The sequence below is a fragment of the Kogia breviceps genome, chromosome 2 (genome assembly GCF_026419965.1).
Source record: "Kogia breviceps isolate mKogBre1 chromosome 2, mKogBre1 haplotype 1, whole genome shotgun sequence".
Classification (NCBI taxonomy): Eukaryota; Metazoa; Chordata; class Mammalia; order Artiodactyla; family Physeteridae; genus Kogia; species Kogia breviceps.
In genome coordinates, this window is record NC_081311.1 from 185,609,989 (window position 1) to 185,632,963 (window position 22,975).

At 38.9% G+C, this 22,975-nt stretch overlaps 1 protein-coding gene across 2 annotated transcripts in view; it reads right to left on the reverse strand.

The window, feature by feature from the left end:
- The window catches only part of EPHA4 (EPH receptor A4), a 142,440-nt gene that overhangs the window by 115,795 nt on the left and 3,670 nt on the right, over positions 1–22,975 (reverse strand). For both annotated transcript variants that reach the window (XM_067026977.1, XM_067026978.1), the window contains exon 3: positions 18,559–19,222. In XM_067026977.1, coding sequence (XP_066883078.1) covers positions 18,559–19,222 — 664 coding nt within the window. The remainder of the gene's footprint in view (positions 1–18,558; positions 19,223–22,975) is intronic.

Here is a 22,975-nt window from a genome sequence, read left to right on the forward strand (position 1 = left end):
TAAGATGTTCCTGTAAGGATATTCAGGGCAATGTTATTAAAAGCCCCACACTAAAAGCAACCTAAAAGCCCAAAAACAGAGGGTGGGTGAAGAAACGGTGGGGCCAAGCAACAGAAATCTCTGTCACCTTTAAAAATGATGTTATCGAGTTATATGTATTGATCTGGAAAGACTTTATCATCATGCTATATGATCAATAACTCAGTGAGTGTGTGTGGCCATGTGTGCATCAAAGAAAGTCTGGAAGCATAGAAACCAAAACAGTAAGTATGACTCTCATTATGTGGTGACATTATAAATGACTGTGCCAGTCTTTTTACTTGCCAATGGTATTACTACATTTTTCTACAAAAAACCATGACTTTCTCATGATTTTTTTCTCACTCCAATAACCTTGTGATTCATCAGTTCCCTTCAACATGGCTTAAAACCATATTTTCATACTCCAATAAGTAGGGTTTCCCATGGTATACTTAGCTGCTATAAACACAATAAAACCAGAGTAAAATGAACATGAGAAATCTATGTTTTGGTCAAATTAAGTATTAATCAGCTGAGATATTTTATATTAAAGTATCTTCTTTAACCAAAGCCATAATAGATATATTAAAAAATGTAACATGTATACAAATCAGACAAATTATACTGCAAAATTAGAAGTAGTAACAGTACCCCCAATTCACAGATGAGGAATAGAAGAAACTGGAGGGATTAAGTGATTTGCACAAGATCCACACTCCTGGAAGAGCCCTAGTCACCCCACCCGGGGCCCAAGCCCTAGGCCACCAAACCACACTGTCTTCAAGAGAAACCCACACCGGCATAAATAAATAAATAAAACAAACTGGAAGACAGGAAGGCAGAAACCTTGACACAAAGGCTAAGTTTTAATGATCAAGGAGAAAGGCATTTTTCATCTACTGTGATGGGGAGGAACTGCATAGTGATTCTATTCGTAGACTAAGGAAATCCTTGTTTTTCTACAAAGTCAAATTCAGAAATGAAAAGCAAATAAAACTATGGTCATCCTTCCCTTCCTGGACCACTACCCTCATCCATTCTTATATTCTACATGTAACAAGTATAAACTAAACTAAGCCTCTATCCTGCCAGGTCAAACCACCCTCCCTTAAAAATTACCTCATCTCCGGGCTTCCCTGGTGGCGCAGTGGTTGAGAATCCGCCCGCCGATGCAGGAGACACGGGTTCGTGCCCTGGTCCGGGAAGATCCCACATGCCGCGGAGCAGCTAAGCCCGTGAGCCATGGCCGCTGGGCCTGTGCGTCCGGAGCCTGTGCTCCGCAACGGGAGAGGCCACAACAGTGAGAGGCCCGCATACCGCAAAAAAAAAAAAAAAAAAAAAAAAAAAAAAAAAAAAAAATTACCTCATCTCCTAGGATTTCCTTAATCTAAGAATAGAATCACTGGGCTTCCCTGGTGGCGCAGTGGTTGGGAGTTCACCTGCCCATGCAGGGACACGGGTCTGTGCCCCGGTCTGGGAAGATCCCACATGCCTCAGAGCGGCTGGGCCCGTGAGCCATGGCCACTGAGCCTGAGTGACCGGAGCCTGTGCTCGGCAACAGGAGAGGCCACAGCAGTGACACGCCCGCATACCGCAAAAAAAAAAAAAGAATAGAATCACTAAGCATTGTTGCACCAAACCTACAACGTTGAAGTTACTCAAAACATTCCCTTTCACACACCCCCTAGATCCCACTGGCCAGAATCCACCAGTGGACCAATGCACCAATACTATGTCCAAATTTCCAAAAACCTTCCTTTAACACCTCACTTCCGGCAGTACTCAGCATCTCCCTCCTCCAGGTCCTCACACTTCACTTATCACACATTACAAATATTTTTACTGGGCTGCCTGCTCCCTGAGACTGCAAACTCTTTTGCAAAGGAAACTGTGCACAAAAAGGCATGGAGACCTCAGAATGTATTGATGCAGACAAAAAGAGTCAGAGCATGGCCGAGAATTTCAAGCTTTTATGGGGATGGGGGGCAAACAGTTTACTGAAACCCCAACGATTGCAATCAAGGACCAAGTTTGATCTCATATCAAAAGCCTAATTTGGGGAGTAGACTTGAGTATATAGGACTTAGTTCTCCAAGGCCAAATTTGAAGGTATGCAGATGCTACTTCACCCTGGCTGCCCACATCTTTTCTGGGATTATCCTCCCTTTGACACAGTCAAGAAGGCAAGACTCTAAAATTCCGTATTTCAGGGGCCAGTCTTTTTATCTTTTTAATTACTTTTTTCTTTCTTTTTTACTTTTTTTCACTTTTTTTTAGTTGAATGTTTAATTTTTTTAAATTATAGTTGATTTACAAGGTTGTGTTAGTTTCAAATGTACAGCAGTGATTCAGTTATGTATATGTATATATATTATTCTTCAAATTCTTTTCCATTATGTTATTACTAGATATTGAATATAGTTCTGTGCTATACAGTAGGTCCTTGTTGTTTATCTGTTTTATATATATAGTAGTGTGTATCTGTAAAATCCCTCTCTCCCCACCCCCTACCGCTGGTAAAAACAAATCTGATCTGTTTTTCTATAAGTTTGTTTGTTTGAAGTATAATTGACCTAGAATACTATGTTAGTTCCTGGTGAACAACATAGCGATATTTCTATACATTACAAAATGATCACCATAAGTCTACTTACCATCTGTCACCATGCAAAGATATCACATTATTACTGACTATATTCCCCCCACGCTGTACATTTCATCCCCGTGACTCATTTATTTTGTAACTGAAGTTTGTACCTCTTTATTAATTTATTACATACTTTATTAATATGAGCCTCAGTTTTCTCATCTGTAATATGAGAAGCATGAACTAAATAAAGGATTTCTAAGGTCGTTAGGGCTTGAATAATCTTCAACACTCAGAAGAGAGATATCTCACTTCCCAAAGCCACTGTAGGGAAGAGGGTTCTCTCTCCTATTAGCAGCAGAACCCAAACTAGTCCATCTTGCCATCAGGCTGAGGAGGGAGGACAAAATAGCCATCCAATATGTTTTTGTTGTTTTTAGGACTAGAAAGGCATCTTTTGGAAAAGTAACTACTCAGCTTAGGCAAACACATTATGCTTCCTATGTGAAACGTTTGTCTACAGAAGACTAGTTTTCAGTTAAAGTAATGACCTCTTTTATTAATTAGGGTTGTGTTGCAAGCAACAGAAAACCTGATTCTAAATGACTTAGCCCCCCACAAAAAGAATTTTTGAGAGTTCCATAATAGAACAATTCAGGATGTAGCTGGTTTTAGGTGCTCAAAGGTGAGCCATTTCCACTGAAGCCACCAGGTATCAACACAATGGGGGGAAAGTAGAATGAACGGTTGTGTGGATGCTGAAGGAATCACATATATCACCATTTGCAATGATTATTAGCTCACCTTTTTTCTCCTTTTGCTTTATTGCAGAAACGAATTACATCACAAATGATTCTGTTGCCATTTCTTTCTTTTTCTGCATACATTTGCAAATAAATACTCTACCTGAACAAGCATAAAACCACAAGCCTAACATTTAGATTATGAAAAGTTCAGCCTCCTTTTCAGATTGATTTTCCTTCTAAATAGCTCTGGATTTATTGTACAGCATTTGAGAAATCAAAAAAGTTCTCATTTGGTTCAGCTGTCCTCCAGGTAAGAGGAGATGATGTTCTGTCTTATGTAAACTAGGATCTATGCCTATAACCTCCCTCTGTGCTGTGATTCAGAGTCAAAATAAGAATAATTTGTTCAGTAACACACTCTATGACAAGGTCTTCAGCTTTAATAATTGCAAGGTCACATTTTGCTCTTTGCCTGGCCATTTGAAATAATACAAAAGCCACCCATTAGCAGATGAGTGCTTTACAAATCTTGGAGTAAATACAGGGTGCTGTTTACATAAGTTTATAACTCAGGCATTTAAAACGTTCTTCTTACCTTGTAAGAATACAAGGCAAATTCCATATTGTTAGTTACCTTGGGGAGACATTTCTTGATTTCTAACACTCCTTACCCAGGGAAAGTATGGTATAGAGTTGGCAACTTGGAGGCTGGAGCCAGCCTACCTGGTTTCAAATCATTTTAAGTAGTCTGCATAACCTTGGGCACCTTTCCATGCCTCAGCCTTCCCAACTGTAAAATGGGGATAATAACACTACCTGTCTTATAAGGCTGTTTTAGGACTAAATAAGTCAGTAGGAAACCTGGTTGTTGGTCATCGTTACAGATGCTTCTATAACATGTGAGCAATTTCTTCCAGAAGACATTCTCCATCTCCTTTAATTGGTGCCTATTGGGGAAACAGATGATGATGCTATGGTGTACACTTAGATTTAAGGAAAATAAAAATAGAGAGGTTGATAGCCGGGAGTGTTTGAAGAGCTTCTCCATCTTTTCTATGCTACAAGATCCTAGACCTGGGACTTCCCTGGTGGTCGAGTGGCTAAGACGCTGTGCTCCCAATGCAGGGGGCCCTGGTTCGATCCCTGGTTGGGGAACTAGATCCTGCATGTCGCAACGAAGATCCCTCGTGCTTCAACTAAGACCCGGCATAGCCAAATAAATAAATATTTTAAAAAAACAAAATCCTAGACCTGGATTACCTATCCTATAGGAAATATGAAACATTTGTAACAGGGGACCAAATACCCTACTATCTTAGAATCTTAACAGTTGTAAGTTATCTTATAGTTTGTCTAGTTTAGAAGTTTGCAATTGAGATTAGTAAACATACCTGAGGCACGTGAGGGGAGGTTTTGGCCTGTCACAGTGACTGGAGGATTATGTAGGCATTTACTTCCCAGGGACTACTCAGGACACCAAATGCCTTGCAAAGTGCATACCCACCGTGCACAGGATGGACCCGCAGTGCTTGGTAAATATTACACTCAGGGAAGAATCATCCTGCCCAAAATGACAATGGTACACCTTTTAAGGAACACAGGGTCTCCAATCTCTTACTGGAGGTATACAGTTAGACGCCCCGGGGTCATCCAGCCAGTGTGAACACCAGCTCCAAAGGGGAACTCATCCTCTCAAAAGGCATCACATTCCACTCTTGTCTAGTTCAAAACATTAGATGGGTCTTTCCTTATACTGAGGCGCTATTTGTCCTCTGGTCCTCGTGTAGCTTGCATGAGGCCCACAGAATAATTTGAAATGAAAAAAATGAAGCTTACCAATCCTCAAAACCAATATAAAATATTGACAGATTATGATGTCAAAGTTGCGGCTCTAAGGAACACCAGATGTTTCTAGAACAGGGAATCTGTCGCCTCAAGTTCTTTCTCTCTCAATTAAAGAAAAAAAGAGAGCAAAGCACCACAGCTCAGAGGAGCTGCATCCACATTCACTCTGCAGTGAAATGCAGCTTTTCCTAATGAGACATTAAATATTGTCTCAACTAGATCCTCATTAATAGCCAGGATCCTGATTTATGACTAGCTCAACCACACCTATGCATTAACTCCAGGTTGAATGATCCTATTGCCTTTAATTTATATGTTTAAGATCTACACAAGTAATGAGAAATCTCAGGGATGTAATTACAAAGGAGAGCAATGTGGCATCTGTGCTTTCCGCCCTGAAGTCAAAAGAGGCTGGGAATAGCCCAAATTAGAGTCAGAGAACACATCTAACTATGTACTCGAAGAGTCACTTATGTGACTAGAAAAGCAAATGAATGAGGTTCCAAAGCCAGTTTCCCGGTTGGGGTTGTTGCATTTTTTTATTGAAGTCTAGCAAATATACAGAAAAGTGCTCATATCCTAAGTGCACAGTCTAGGGCCAGTTTTAATGGCGAAATCTTTCAAACTTGCAGAGTAAAGCTAGATCCCCTGCACACTAACTTTCCCAATGTTAATTAAAAAAGGAAAACTATGGTAATTAACTTTATGAATCAATTATAATCCTAAAACCTGCTAAGAATAGGAGGGGAGAAAGAGAGAGAGAGATACAGTTAGAGAGAAAGACAGAGAAAAAGGGAATATATAGGTTAATATCAATTGGTTATTTATTAAAAATTCAAAATAAAAATAATACAAATTTCTACATTTTACTGAGCACTGAATAGATGTCACTTCCTAGTAAGGCTCACATACATTGCCTTATTTAATCCTAAAGCTACCCATGGGGTAGGTATCATTATTCTGTTACGGAGGAAACAAAAGCGCTAAAGTTAAGTACCTAGAGCCCATTGTCACATTGTAAATAAAGCTGAGATTAAATTTAAATTCTTATTCCAAAATCCTGGCTCTTCATCACCATTTTCGATTAACAAATAGAATTTAAGGAACTATTTATCAAAATTTAATGCCACCTAATAGGATGTTTTTCCACAAATGCAAAGAGAGTTTATGGATTACTTTAAGAAAAAATCTACTAATATATTCAATCCCATAAACACAGCAAGTCAGAAAGGTCACATAGCTAAAAGAGATACTTGAAGTCATTGCAAAATTCAAAGGCCCTTCTTCCTTAGACATGTTTAAGAATTGGAAATATGATATTAAGACAATAAATCTCATAGCATACTTAAATTATGCCCTCTAAAATTGGGCATAAAATAAAGATGCTTACAATCTACACTATTATTCTTCTCTAGCCTGAAAATTCTGGCCAATTTTGTAAGATAGAAATCATAAATAAGAGGTTTATTTTTTTTTAAAAGGAAAAATATATGATTGCTTGCACCTAAAACTCTTAGTTCTCTAAAAAACCTAGAGAATTAACTGAAAACCTATTAGTATTCACAAGGCAGTTCAAGAAAAAGATTGGATGCAAGATAAACATACAAAAATCAATAGCTTTCCTGTAGATCAGTGATAACCAGCTAGAAACTACTATAATGGGAAATACTGGGAAAACTCAATAGGTTTCTGTTCTTCAATCATTATCTGTAGTAGAAGTCAACGATCCTTTTGAGGGGGGTAGGGGCTCTTTTTAGTATATCTATTTTTTAAAGTTGCAATAATAGTTGTGATTTTTATAAGGTCAGACATTACTTCTCTTCAGTAAATGACTTTCTCTAGAAGAAAAGGAAAGATCCGATAATGGTTCAGTACAATTGCTAAAATGATTGTGCAAAATTCTTGCCTTATCAAGTACCCATTTAAAAATTACTGAAATAGTTATAGCAGCAACATTTTGTAAATGAGGATCCCAGAATCCTTCCTGAAGTTTAGAAAAAAGTATGTACTGGGCTTTGTTTAGCTGAGTACAGTAGCCATTTTTCTTTTTGTCCTGTGGAGGATAACTTCCTAAAGCAAGACCATTTGGGCCCCTCAGGTGGTGAGTTTCAAACTTTTTAAAAGCTTTTCTTTTTAATCATGCAAAGGCAACGTTCTCATTTTTCCATCAACAGGAGTTCCTTGGTGCAAAATTACTGCGCTTTTATATTGTTTTACTGTAGCCCTGCATTAGTGCTAATTGAAAACTCTAGGATAAACAGAGAGGCAGTTCCGAAAGCAAACGCTTTAAAAGAAACCTGAATGTTCAAATATTACTTTCAGCTGCACATCTTTGCTGGCACCTCGTTAGAGACCAGAGTAATGAAATCTCAATTTCTCCCATTAGTTAATTAGCACCTTTGCATCTTAAGTACTAGAAGTGTTACAGTGTTAATTACCTACAAGTCCGCTCTCCAAAATCAGTGGCTGCTTATGGTTTTTTTCTTATGCATGGCTTTACACAACCCTTAAAAAAAAACCAACCTATAAAATAGTCTTCCATGTGCATAGGCTAAATGTTACAAAATGTAGTGTTTAACAGCTAAAGATGAGTTCAAGTCAACTAGTGCCCCTTTATTGATCTCTTATTTCTCCCAACACTTTTCTTCTAATCCTCTCCATAATTACATGAACTGCTAGAGCTTTCCTGAAGCTGTCAATGCCTCTTGCATCCATTTTCAAATGGCCAGCAGAGAAGCTGTCTGGGCACTAGATCAAACCAACAATGTTCCCTACTCAGGGCAATCGACAATCCTCTTGAAGTCTCCTGGCACATCTGTCAAGAGCCTCCTAGGGTTCTTCAAAACTCTTCCCCCTCAGAAGAGAGCAAGGAGGGTGGAGGAAGCAGAAAGGTATTGACCCATTCTTTTAACATGCTAATTGGCCTGGGGGCTGCTTCAGTCAGTGCCAAGCTGGACACTTCAAAAGGAAACTGTTTTTCAAAGTGGGGATGTCTTTTTCAAACACTTAAACTGAAAACAAATGAATCTAAGCATCAAGGTCACAGTGCAATGTGAAGGAGGTTGGCCAAATAGAAATGGGATAGGGATATACACAAAGGTGGCCTTTGCATTAATTAATTGATAGTAACAGAAAGTTTGGAAGATACTTTAAACTTCTGCAGCCTGTGTGTCCAACATGAACAATTAAGATATAACCTATTGAGTAGCTTACATTAATCCTTAGAAGAAAAATTAACACTGATATAATTAAACTGATATTAATTAAATTAATGTAAATTTAAATTTACATTAAATTAAACGTAAAATATTAATAACATATTGATGAATGCTTGGACATCTCCATAAATGGTGAAAATGGGAATAAAATTGTTTGTTTAATTATACCTCTAATTGGCAACACACCATGGAGGTTGGACTGAAAAAAGAAAAAACAAAAATGGAGGGTAAGGGCTTCCCTGGTGGCGCAGTGGTTGAGAGTCCGCCTGCCGATGCAGGGGACGCAGGTTCGTGCCCCGGTCTGGGAAGATCCCACGTGCCGCGGAGCGGCTGGGCCCGTGAGCCATGGCCGCTGAGCCTGCGCGTCCGGAGCCTGTGCTCCGCAAAGGGAGAGGCCACAACAGTGAGGTCCACGTACCGACAGAAAAAAAAAAGAAAAAAAAGGAGGGTGGGTGAGAGCACCACTATTAAAGGATCTTTGTCTACCACCTTTGTTATCAGTTTATTATTTCATCCATGAAACACACAGTACAGATAATACTACAAGACATAATTAAGTGTGTAAAGATTGCAAAGTATTGTTAAGTTGGTAAAATTAATTCATCAAACGTGATGATCTGCTCAGTTTTCAGGTCATGTATTTCTGGGGATATATTGTTAGTTGTGAATGGTTATTAACAGAAAAAGCTATATAAAAGAGACAGCAGCTCTGGTAATGAAGAAGCCACTGTGGAAGGCAAGAGCTGGGAAACAGTCTCAAATCAGGAAAGTTCTTAAGGACAAAAGCCCATGAGAAAAGCACTCCTTACTTGGCTGCGTCTTAACTAATCATGCGTTTGGCCCATATTTACCTGCCATGGTATTATGAGAGGAAATCAGTATTCTGTTAACCTCTGACCCCTCGGATCTGCAGCAGACAAAGGACCAATCTGGAGGCCTGGGAGGACATCGCCAAATGTCAAACAGCAGGGAAGCGATTGTTACGGAGGAAACAGTTGGCTAGGGCGCAGCCAGCTTCATTGGGGCAAACTGCTATTCACAGAAACAAGCCATGAAGAGATAACGCCATAAAATATGAACCAAATGGAACCTTTTTTGCCTTGCTTCTAAATTGTTAGCTTTATGGGACTTCATGCTGAACAGTATGAAAAAAATCCAATTTGCTCTGAAGCGCATTAGTCTAACATCCTAATTATTGTTTACATTGCCATTTGCCTTCTATTAAGAATTGAATAATTACCCAGCACTTCATAGTTTAAAAATACAAGCAAACAGGATTATCTGGGTAATTAAGAAACTGTACCATAGCTTTGTACTGCTGTGGAAAATATCTGTACACATAGGGGAAATGATAATTATCCATCAACTTACTTCAAATGGTATTTTCAGGGTTTTGAGCAATTGGAGATCTGTAACTTATTAAGAAGAGGTTAGTAAGATCACCTTTGAGAAGTGTGGGTCTGTTTAAATCCATTCTTCGAAACAAGAGCCAGATAAGCAGCTGAATTTTCTCATCCACTAATGACACGAGAGAATATACCAAGTACAGAGCATTCTGCTGTTCTTTAATCCTAATAATCCATCCCAAATGGACTTTGAACAGCATCATCAAATTTTGTCAGGCCATGTGGAGCTAACCCAAAGCTCTCCTACACTTAGATGTTGTTTTAGCTGACCCAGCCCTTCCACCTAATTACACTGCAAAGTCTGGCTATTCTGCCCTGTGAATCAGTTCGAACTCAAAACTAATTGAACTTCAAAAACATTTCATGCCCAGTCCTCTTCTTCTAGTTTATAGAATACATACGATCACGGCCTTCTGAAGACAGTACTGTTTTCAAGCAGAAAGTGAAGTTTGTTGGGTTAAATATAAGTGTGCTCGCATTACCATTCTAAAGGAATAAAGCAAAGGTTACGTAAATTTGGAGACACTGGGTGGGATGGGAAGACAGGAATTCAAAAGGCAATATTCAACCCAAAGCGAATATACATACAGAATAAGGAACAGAATTATAGTCACTATGCCTTTGACAGAAATTTATCTGGGACATAAGTGAAAATAAGAGATTTTAATCATGATTCGAGGTATGAAGATGGTTGTGTTCATTCATAGATGAAGGACACTAACACAATGAAAATACCAATGGTGATTTGTACATTATACGTTTTCAGTATCTATTTGTTAAATGAGTGAATAGGTTCCAGCCTACTAGTGACCTAAAGCCTATTTTTGGAATCTCCTGCGATCTTAACAAATCTTTCTCCAAGAATTTTATCTTTTACTTGACAATTTTTTTAAGCCCTTTGCTGGGCCACTTCTAAACATTCCTAGCATAATCTGAATAGTGCCATCTCCTCCCTCCTCAGAAAGAACAGCAAGATTCCAGCTGAAACTGTCACTAAACAGACAAGCCAAGGGATTCACCAAGACTATGTTCCTTTCCAAAGGTCACAATAAAATGAGTGGCGGGACGGTGGGGCAAGGGGCCCGGGGAGTGACAACCAGCCACACTGGGTCGGGGGGAGCCGGGGAGGGTGCGGAGTTGTGTACAAAAAGGGCCCTGTGCAAATACCCGACTCTCCGCCTACACCCCCAATCTCTGGAAACATTCAAATCAAAACCGAATTAATTTGCATGGTGTCTAAATCATTGGGTTCTGCATAAGCAGAAGGAGATTTTGGCTGGAGTTTCCAAAGGAAGCCCTCTAGCCTTTGTGAAAGGGCGAAATGGGTGTGCTGTTTTGCATGAGGGTGCATACAGAATATGCAAATGAGGAATCTGCTGCCTGCAAAAGCAACCCTAGGCGGACAGCTGACGACCCGAATTCACGCAGAAAACGCTCCGTGTCTCCAAAGGGAGCTGTCAGCGGTACCAATCCGATTGTTTCCCCAGAAGCCCAAATAGACTCTGAATATTCATAAAATGTCCATTTAGTCATGGGACTATTAATTACCCTCCAGATCATGGGACCCAGTGACCTCACCTGCTCTCCTCCCCCAAAAACAGCTCAGAGGTACCAGCTGGAAGGGGACACAGTGAGAAAGGTTTTAGGCCCTAAGTGAAAAAGATACAGTCTCTCAGGGTCCAGGGACCAGCTGAGGCCTTCTTTAATCATTCCTTCTCACAAGCACAGTAAAACTTAAGAGAGCACTGAGGCATGTTACTGGACACAGATAAATCGTTTTTAAAAAGCTAAGGGCTACAAATTGCTGCCTAATTTTACAGAACCATCTAAAGGGTTGAATAAATGTCATTCTTCTAAGCTACCTAAATCTCCCAGATTCTGAAAGTTTCCAGAGCTTTCTTATTTTACTTTAATTTTGAAGTGTCTACAGAAGACAGAAGTACACTCTCTGTACCTGCCAGAAAAACAAAAAGTTGATGGACCAGTGCAGCGGTTCTCAAACGTTTTGGTCTCATGACCCTTTTACACCCATAAAAAAATTGAGGATGCCAAAGTGCTTTTGTTTATGTGGGATAAAGCTACCAATTTTTTTTTCTAATTTACCATTAGAAACTGAAACTGAGAGGAATTTTAAAGTATTGATAATAAACCCATTACATGTTAACACAATATGTTTTAATGAAAAAAATTACCATATTTTCTAAAACAAAATTAGTGAGAAGAATGACATCGTTAATGCCTGGCTTAACAGAGGACAGCTGGATTCTCATACTTGCTTCTCTATTCATTGATGAGATGAGCTCTCACGTATCAGGTAGCCTCTGGAAAACTCCATTCATGAGAAAAGGGGAGGGAAAAGGCTAATGACATATTAGTATTAAAGTTTTGACCTTGCAGACCACATGAAAGGGTCTTGGGGAACCCAGCTGGAACACACTTTGAGAATCACTGCAGTAGGCTGGAGAACAGAGGATTCGATCAATGCAGATAAGAACAGCCATTTCATACCATCCCCTACCCTTGCATATGTCACCACTGCCCTCACCTCCCCCCACCCAAAAAAAAAATCTACTTCATACCCTAAACCGGTTTCCACTGTTGGACAGACAATGACGTAATAGCCCACACTGTCACCATATTTCTATCGAACAACAATAAAATTAACATTAACATTTTCCACTTCATTAGTGCTTAATCATTCTAGGCACTGTGCTAAACCCTTTGTACATGCATACTGATATGTGTGTATCATACCTAATAACATACCATTGCCAGCAATCTGCAGATGTAAACTTGAGGTTAGCGAGGTTAAGTTAGTGACCATGATGGCACACCTGGTTAAGCAGCACACCTAGAAACTAAACTCGTCTCAAACTTCAAAGGCAGGTCTTAGCCATTCTGTGCTAATAACTATGTTAACTCATGGCTGCAGAGATTTTTGAATATTCAGATCATAGAGATGGTTCATAAACATGATGAAAATAGGTAAGACCCAAGTGAAGTAGGAATTACAAAAAAAGGACCTCATTAATACGTTAGTCACATGCAAAGATTCTGATATATCATGTCGACTCCATGAAACATTACTCCACCAAATAAATGTTTAATATGAAACAGGCCACAATACCTTATGCATTTATTTATTCATTCATTTGATGAACATTTAATGAGACTCCACTATGTTCCTTAATTGTCAGTGGTGTAACTTGTCTGGTTATCCTAGACTGACCTCCTCCACATACGTGCTCATAGTCAAGAAGTTTTACTAAATTCACTTGTCCAAGATAAAGCCAGAAAAATACCAAAGCAAGGTTAATCCAATTTTTTTTTAAATGTACATGTATGATTTACAAATTAAAGTGTTTGTTTAAAAATATTACCAGGAAAAACTAAGACACCCTAACTATCAACCAACAAGGAAAAAGATTAAAGTATGATATATTCATGCTACAGAATATTAATTATCAGTTATGAAGGATGAAAAAAAGTTATATTCTCTAATATGGAATTGATGTCCATGACAAATAGTCAAGCATCTTAAAAACACGGTGACAGGGCTTCCCTGGTGGCGCAGTGGTTGAGAATCCGCCTGACGATGCAGGGGATACGGGTTCGTGCCCCGGTCCGGGAAGATCCCACGTGCCGCGGAGCGGCTGGGCCCGTGAGCCATGGCCGCTGAGCCTGCGCATCCGGAGCCTGTGCCCCGCAACGGGAGAGGCCACAACAGTGAGAGGCCCGCATACCACAAAAACCAAAAAAAAAAAAAAAAAAAAACACGGTGACAAGAAGATGATTCCATTTCTGTAATTTTTTAAAATACATGAATATAGATATATTTGCATTATCTGCCAAATCATAGAGAGTAGTAACTCAGAAATCAGTTGGAGTAAGAGTTTGAAGCATACAGTTCTTTGGTAATGTTAAATTCATTAATTAAATGCAAAAAACTGCCCCCCAAAAACCGAAGTATTAAAATTCAATGATGTGAAAGTCAAACATGTATCATGACCACCTCTGTTGCACGCTGTAGGAACTGAAAAGCCATTTAATCTGTCTTTCTCCTAAAGACTCAAGTCTTAACAGAATAATTATGTCTTAATTCATTTTTGAAAAGTACAAGGAAGTTCAGTCAGATTAAACTAAATCATCAAATCTTAAATATCGGATTCAAAAATCCCTAACTGAGATAATTCCTACGTGGTACTTTGGTGAATCCAAAATAGAGACCATTGCCTGATTCACACTCACAAAAGAAGAGCCTGGTCACATGTAGAAGGGAAAATAAAAAAGTATAACAGAAAAAGGACAATAATTAAACCCTGCTCTTCTCAGATGTAAAGAATCGTGTCTTTCAATGGATCACAGCCATGGCTTCAAAGCCAGAGATAAAAGCAGCCACGTGACTTAAGCAATTGATTCTTAAAGACATGATTCAAAGGTAGAAGAAAAATTTCAGAAGTGGAAAGGATATAACAGTATCTCTCTGAACTATATTTTAAATGCTTCCTTTCCAGTACTGCGTTCTCCTATAGTCCTTCTATAATATATTAGGAAAACAAAGTAATAATTTTTGTTTAAACACAGCCCTCTCCCTCTTTTCAGAGCACAAATATGAAATATTTCTATTTTACAGCCCTCAAAGCATTTCTATATCGTTCTTTCTCAAAAGAGCTTTTAATAAGATACCTTTTGCTGATATGAAGGTATCATACATGTAATGATATATAATATAGGTCCTAGATATATAGGACCCCAAATAATTTACAGCAGAATTATGTATTTAAGCAAGGTTTAATTCCTACCTAGCTTAATTTTGTCACAGTTGTGATTATTTGGCCTTAAGTGACTCCCTAAGAATGTTTTCTTTTCATTAGTATTACATTTATACATGCTCTCTGAAAATATTGCTTATTAATCTTTCACAAAGAGTAAATTTGTGACTTCCGTTTCATTTTTCAGCTCTTTACTTAAGCAAAAAATAAGTTGATAAAGAATCTTTTCCTCTCTTCCTCCTGCTTAATATTTCTGAGGTAATAAAACAACCCTGTAAAACATCTGGAACATTCCCTCGGCGGGGGGTGGTATGTGTAGGGGGAGGGGGGACATGTCTGAGGAGGATTTTGTTTCCTTTTTCCTACTAACTTTTTGCACCCAATCACTAGGCAAGTTCAAACTACTGCTAACACCAGCCAGACATTCTCCTGGAGAAGACAAATGAGTGGCTTACACTCTTTTTTGTCCTGCTGAGGCTGAGCCAAATCATTTCAGAAAACGGTATTCAAGAGCAAAATGAACTTGCAGCTGCTTCAGAGGGCATGCCCGCCATCGCCCTGCCGCTCTTGACACTTTTGACGCAGCTACTCACCTCCATTTGCATCTGCATGTACTGCTTGGAGGTAAGAACTCCAAGAGGAAGTGTAGTCCTGTCCCCAAGGTCCCTTGAGGACTCCGGCCGATGAGCAGGGTTAGATTCAAACAACAGCACACCCCAGGCCCCCACCCGCCCTGGCCATTTTTGCCCAAGGATCTTTTGTCAAACATTTAAGATCTTAATCAATCTTCACTCTGACCTCCCAGACCCCAAAGAAGATGGATGAGGAAGTAGGTGACCTTTCACCTGTTCTTCTATTTGTCCTGCCACAGCAGACCCATTGAAAAGACAATTGGGGAGGAACCTGCTGCCAGAGTTCTGAAGACTTGCCCATTCTCCTTTATATCCTTTCTTAAGCTCCCTTTACGCCCTGGTCTTTCTTGTCCCACTTCCAAATCACTTTTCTTTCACTCAGAAGAAAGTTATCTTTCCTGTAGGGGAGGGGGCAAAAATGACACTCTCCAAATATCATTTTCAAATGAATGTTATTCTTTGTTAGGGCAAAGGCAATGCTTCCTATCTTTGTCCTTGACTTCTAAGAGTGGTTGGTTGTAAGATGGACTTTCCTTTTATCATTTCAACTCAACACCCTTAAAATTCAACAGCTATGACCTTGGTAAGAGCTGAGTGATAAAGGAAATGTTAGCATTAAGATCAGATTAATGCTTTATGATCTAAAAGGTGATTTTTACCAATTTTACATCACTGTGTCCTCATAGCAAGTCTCTAAGCTAAGTACAATTATTATCAACCCACTTTATAGATGAACAAACCAAGGCTCAGAGGGCTTAAGAAACATGCTCAAGGTCCTGCAGCTAAGTGACCAAACTGAGACACATTTCCTTGTGTTATTTCTGCTCTTCCTAGATAATCCTGATAACTCCAGTAATGATGGCACGGATGGAGGAAACCATTTTCATTACTCTTAAGATGTTTACAGTCTTGAGCTATCCCTAAAAATTCTCACTCGAATTTGGAATTTAAGAATTCTTGTCATTCAAGTTTTTTATTCCTCCCTAAATTCATCAGAGATTCTTACCTGGTAGTCTTAAATACAAGCAAAGTACAAGGTTTTGTGCAAAAAGTGTCTTCTTGAAAGATTTAATCATTTTACAAGTAGCAAAGAAAATACCTGGGTAGCAAGAGTGCAGAGAACAAAGATTCTCAAAAATAGCTTAATCAATCTTCCCCTTCCATTAAACATCTCGCCTTGTGTTAGGAACAGTTTGCTCGGAAATGGACTGGACCTGAAACATGAAGCCTCACCCTTACCATGGACCACATGACGATGAACTGGATTCTCAAGGTTATTTCCATAAAGCCAACCACTACCATGTTCAATTGCCTTTACATTCACTTCCCCCTCCATCTTTTTCTCTTTTCCTTCTAATTTGGGTTGTAAAAATGTCAAGGAGTCTCACAGTGCAGCAACGTATGAGTTACTGGGCTCTGTGACAATTGGAAATCAATGACGTTAGATACAGAGAAATGTACTAATGCCAGAAGCATGAACATTTGAGCAAGAAATGGAAGACAATGTGTGTGTGTGTTTTTAAATATATATAAGAATTGTGAAACGTAAAGATGTGCAAGTCCTGTCTTACAAAAATCAAAAAGGCAGAAATAACTTGCTCTAAAATGTGATGCAATGTCACTGCCCTATTCATTTCACTCTTCCTGCTATGATGATTGTAATTTCAGTGCCAGTAACAATGCACTCACATGTTTTCTAATGTTAATACCGAATCTACTTCAGGGTTTCCATTCGGTACAGCTTACCTAGTAGTTGCCAAGTCAAGAGTTAACAAAATGGCAAGAAATCAACCTTTGTAAAAACAGAACAAAACAAAAAAAACCTTGAAATTCCAACCTTTAAATTTTCAAGTTCACAAGTTTACCTTTTGACTGGACTCTAGGTCAACAGAGAAGGTTGCCAACCTTTATTCTGTTTTACTTTTCAGCGCAATTAAAAGACACTCATTGTTAGCGATGCCTAGAAATAACTATAGCAGATCAAGAATGACACTTCTGAACTCTGAAAGGAGAAATGCATAACTCTATGACACTAAACTACCCCAAATGCAACTTTCTTTAGGTTATAACTGTTGATTTCCAATCAGTCAAGTGGATTGCTCCATAGTTAATCCCAGCCTGTCATTAAGATGGTCGAAATGCCAGACAAATTGTTTGGCAGTCAGTTATTTCAGGCTCTTTAATCGCCAAATCAGATGAACCATGTGGCAATGTAGTCTACAGTTCAACAATCACCCTGAGAAAAGATTAATCTGATCTGTTCCAGAGATGGGACCAAGAGTTCCACACTTTAGTAGGAACCATAATAAGACTGGCAGCAGCAGACTATTAATAACCACTGAAAATAAATACCAAGCAAAAATAAAAATCTTGGAATAACTGCTATTTTTTTAAGCCTTAATCCACACATGACATGAGCAATCCATATAAATATGGATTACTCCCAGCCCTTCATCAAACACAAAGCTGCTATAAAGAAAACAAGTTTGCAAACTCCCCAGAAAGGCGAAATAAGGGAAGACGGAATTGCAGACACAGAACTTTAGGTGAGAGGAAAAAAAAAAAACAGTCACCTTAGTAATATGATAAATAGTAATTAACATGATAAAAAAAAATCTGGATTTCTTCAGAAACTCAATAATCAAAATGGATTACAATTTACCCTTGCCTCTGACCACAAATCGAATAAGAAGACCCTTCCTAGCTCTTTATCACATCCTCAGGGAAATCAAGAGGTCTTCCATCAAGATTCATTTCACTTGGAAACCCTATCAATGGGCGCTCAGTGGAACACAAGGCACTTGAAACCTTGTCACTCCACTTTGCTGGGCCATGTCTACACTGGTCCACAAGGCAGGAAAAACTGGACTTTCCTCGCACAGCTCAATTTTAATCAGCAGGAGGAAACTGGAACAACAAATCCTAATTCCACATTTAAATCATTCATGTACACATCCATACGAGGAGAGATGTTTACCGACAGGAGAACCATGGTTCGAAAATGTGTCAGCCCTCTTTAAGTAAGGATCAATCAAGGCCTTTCTTCAGCTTGTTCATTTACATTTCAGAGGGCACATCAAGCCGGTTCAGAACTAAGTGCCTGTTAGCAAATGTGTTTGGCCTTCTGCTGATTACAGCAGCATCATTTATTTTGTCAGTATTAGAATCGTCAGCTTTGCCACCTGGAGCTGTAGCACTTACTCATTAGACCCCTCTGTCCCACCACATCCCACAGGGGCTGCTAATTACTGGCTTTACTCCATTTAGTCTCATCTCTGATTTAATTATGTGCACTAAGCCCTAATGAAAAGTACAAGATGGCTCTCCTTACCTTGGCATTCTCCATTCCGCTCTTCATGCCCGGCATGGCATAGGCAGTTGCCAATGGGTACCAGCCATTCACCATCTGCCCCACAGTACATTTTTGGCACATCCTTCTCTTCTGAGTTGTTGACACAGGAGCCTCGAACTTCCACCAGGGAAGACGTATCGGCCCCTGTGATGGTGTCTGGAAACTGAGCCAGATTGCGAACGGTGAGCGGACACTTCTTGTAGAATACTCGGACCGAAACCAAGGCGATGCAGGCCCCTACATCCTGAAACGCCAGATAGAACCCCTTTTTGCTCAATGGCCCTACGTCCCGGATTTCCGTGTTCAGCTTCATGATTCGGTCGCCAATGTCCACTTGCGTGAAGCTCTCATCGGCGGCGATGGTGTCAATTTTGGCAAACTGGCTCTCTCGGATAAAACGCTCCTTGTCGTTGTCTGATTCATAGTAATACAGGTTAAACGTCTCCTTGCAAGTGCCCATGACACCCGGAAGACTGTTGCAGTCCCTCAAGGTGAACTTGATCTCAATGTACACCCTCTGAGCCCCTTCTCGGGTGATCCAATCAGTTCGCAGCCAATTATTCTGGCTGGGCTCCATCACGTTGCACACTTGGTAGGTTCGGATTGGCGTATTTTTTTCATCCATAATACTCACTTCCTCCCACTGCAAAGATCCAAAGGAAATGCATCGATTACAAAAATTTCATCATACAGTGATTTATCAGTTCTATTTTACCCTCATAGGACCGTGATGATTTTTGTAGCAATAAGGAAGAAAGCTACCAGCACTAATTCCTCACCAAGATGATATTATATTGGGAAAGTATTTTAATTTTCACTCTTTTGCCTCACATCCAGAGGTTTTGCTGGATTTATTATTGCTTTTGAGTTCTCAGCAGTTCCTCGTTCGTGGTGGTCTAACAACCTCAAATTCACCTATTACAACTGCTACAATTTCATGTGACAACAGTTCAAACTTACTCATAAATGAAAAAACTAGGATGTGTATTGTTTCAACAACTGAGCAGAGACCTGCAAATTAAGAGCAGGAAGTGCAGAGTCTGCCAAAGGAAGACAATTATCAGTCAATTAGTGGTGCTCCTGTCAGAACTTTGCTCTCTAATACCTAAAAACAAAAGTCTTTTTTTGTTGTTTTTTTTTGTTTTTGGCGATGTCACTACGATGTCACTACTCTTTAAAGGGGTAAAGAAAATCTCACCATTCTGGTTTTGGTAATCCTGGGAAGATAGAGAGTAAACTTTCTGGAGAGAGTAGATTTCTCAAATACACTGTCATTTGTAATGGTAGAACGCTTTTCAAGAACATGTATTCAGTCAAAAAGTTTGTATACTGTTCTTATTTTTAAAACAAAGTAAACACGAATGCACACGTGCATTGCTTCTAAATAGTCTGTGAATATTGAGAATAAAATAGTAAATGGTATTTATGAGTGAAAGCCCAAGAAAATTAAAGAAGGATAGTAGGGTTTTCTTTCAAACTACTTCCTAACATAGAGATTCTCATAGTGGGATAATCTGAGTTCAGCAAAATTCACTGTGACTAGCGTTGTAGTTTCATTCTCGCTGTGGCTTTTAAAATAATCCTAAAAGCAGCAAGATAATTTGAGGCTCCTACCAGACTGATAGGCAGCCTCCAATTCTTCATTAATATCTACAGTAATGCCTTTATATAGATCTGGTATAAATCAGCTTAAGTATCTAACACATGAATATAATTAGAAGAAAAAAGATAGTTTAAAAAAAATTCATATTCTATAATAGCTATACTTAAAGCTCCATTCAAGCCAATGAAGTACATAGAATCATAACATATCTTTTAACAGGTTTCCCATCTGTGCATTGGAAAACTATTAATGGATGGAAATGTTACTATGTGAAGGGCCATAATGCATAAAATTCTGTATCCCTTTCATCTGCCACCATTAGGAAAGTTTTAAAACTGCGAGAGTTAAGTGGCCCTGTGGTGATTAAAATTTATTTTTATCCACTAAGTAACAAATCACCAGTAATTTACTTATTTGGGGGAAATTCATGTAAATCCAAAAATAGATCCCCACCTTCAAAAAAACCTACTCAGCATGCTTCTCATCTCAGAACAAAGGAAATATGGAAAAACACATTTATCAATGTAAATGAAAGCACATAGGGATATCTCCACAGTTCATACACATAATTCAGGTCTAATTCGAATTTTCCAGCCCGAACTTAATTGTCTAAACACATTGATCAACTCAGCAGAACAACGACAAATCTCCCTTAGTTTTGCATTTTACAATCAGTGTCAGAAACTCAGTACACTCCTTTAAATGAACACTGCCAAGAAATTAGGTTTTTGCTACAATATTGCCATCAGAAACCATCACTTTCCATTATTTTCATGTTCTGCTTAGCTGTTCTGATGGAAAAATGAAAGAGTGACTACAATTCATTTCTGACCTGGTGGTAATTGTCAAATAAGGTTTCTTTTTCTTTTTAACAATAACAACAACAACAAACAAATAAATGTCAATATTGGTCAAAATTATAATCTCAAATTTCCAGCCAAGAAAGATGTGAACTGTTCTAACAATAAGTAGAGATTTCAGAATGCTCAAAAGATTCAAATATGCTTTTACACTCAGTTAGAAAGACTTTTAAAAAGCCAATCCACCCCCTAACTTGTTAGATATCCAATTTACCCCTTCATTCTAGGCCCCAAAAAGTCTTCTTTATTACAAAGTCTAGAAATTAATTAAACTTTATAATTTGGCACATAATTTCTCAATGGCTACTATGTATTTTGGAAGGACTAATTCTATTATACACAAATAAAATTTCATTTCTTATGTTTCATAACAATATTTAAAACATTACACACATGGTATTCAAGGAAAGGGAAGGAGTACATTCTATATTCAGAAGTCCACGTTCTGCCCATAAAAGGTTCTGGGTTGTGTACAGTCAGCTATGCACAGTATTTTTTTTTTTCTTTTAAGGGACATGGAGACAACCAAAAGAAGTTTTGTGTCTAGAAAAAGTGACCAGGTGCTCTTTCAACAGTTCTCTGGGAGCTGGGATGGGGGGAGGGAGATGTCTGTAGCATATTAAGTTGCAGTAAAAGCTTCCCAGAAACTAGATAGACCATGAACTGCACTTGAAAATGTGTTACTCCTTGCTTTTCAATAGGTCACATGTATAGTTAGTGTAACAAGTCAGGTCCCAAATCAAACTAGATGTATCCTCTCTTCAAATTTGGGAACAGCCAGTGAGAAAAATAAGGCTCATTAATTTTTTTAATGCAAGTACTGATACCTTCCATCCTCAGTTTTGCCAGCAGTTCTAATACATTCAGCCTACAGAGCAATAGCTCTGGTGTAGCATGGGAAAGGCTCCTTGAATCAATGACCTTTCCAGGGTATAGGATTAACAAGAGTCTGACTCTCACAAGATAAAGCTGTACCTTTCTTCGCATTCAAAGGATGAGGGCAATTGCCTGCAATCAGCGGTGAATACAGCCTGTCTACACTGCCAGAGACCTGCCAATCATTCTCCCTCCCTTTAAAAAAAAATGGTTTTGAAGGCAGACTAGAATTTTTCAGCAAAGACCCAACCAACTTCAGTCAAGTTCAGGCAGAAACACAGGAAGGCAGGACAATCTCCATTTTATTTCAAATGGATGACAAGACCTGCTTTGGAAAAACCCTAAAATTTTCCATTCTTGCCTTGTCTTATTTTTGAAGCCCATCTTCTATAACAGTTTCTATGAATCTTTATTTTTTTCAATCTTTTATTGTTTATTCAATGGCCAGGTGTGAAGCGCCACACTGGGTGCTGGCATTACAATTTTTGCCTGATAAAGATTCCTAATCTTTCATCCCCATTGTTTTTAATCAAATGACTCAGTCATAGACTATCAAGCATGTAAAGGTAGGATGATATGCTTAATTTTTAAAGGATTTGAAAGTTTCAATTTGGCAGATGCCAGAGTTACACATTGTACTGATTTCTTTCCAAAGCTGATTCATTCTGACCTATTATTAAGGGAGGAGGATGGGGTAGGAGAATGTGGCTATTGACCTAATTCTATTCTCATGGCAAATTCAAGAAGAAATGAACAGTGACGCACTCACTCATACTCTATAATCCAGCCTCCCCAATCCCCAAAGATCCAAGATTCCCAATACTTTAACTTTCACATTTAGTAACAACAATGCCAAACTTGGAGATTTTTTTTTTTTTTTTCTGCATAGATGTTGCCCTTGGTACAAGTTCGTAAGGCTTTCTCTCAGCGTGCAAGTGAAAAGCAGCTGATTTAAGATTGTCATAGCAAGTTACAGAGCCCCCCGCTGCTCACACACAGAACTAAACCTGCTCCTGGTACAATTAGAAATGTTCTCTCCCTGCTATTTTTATTTATT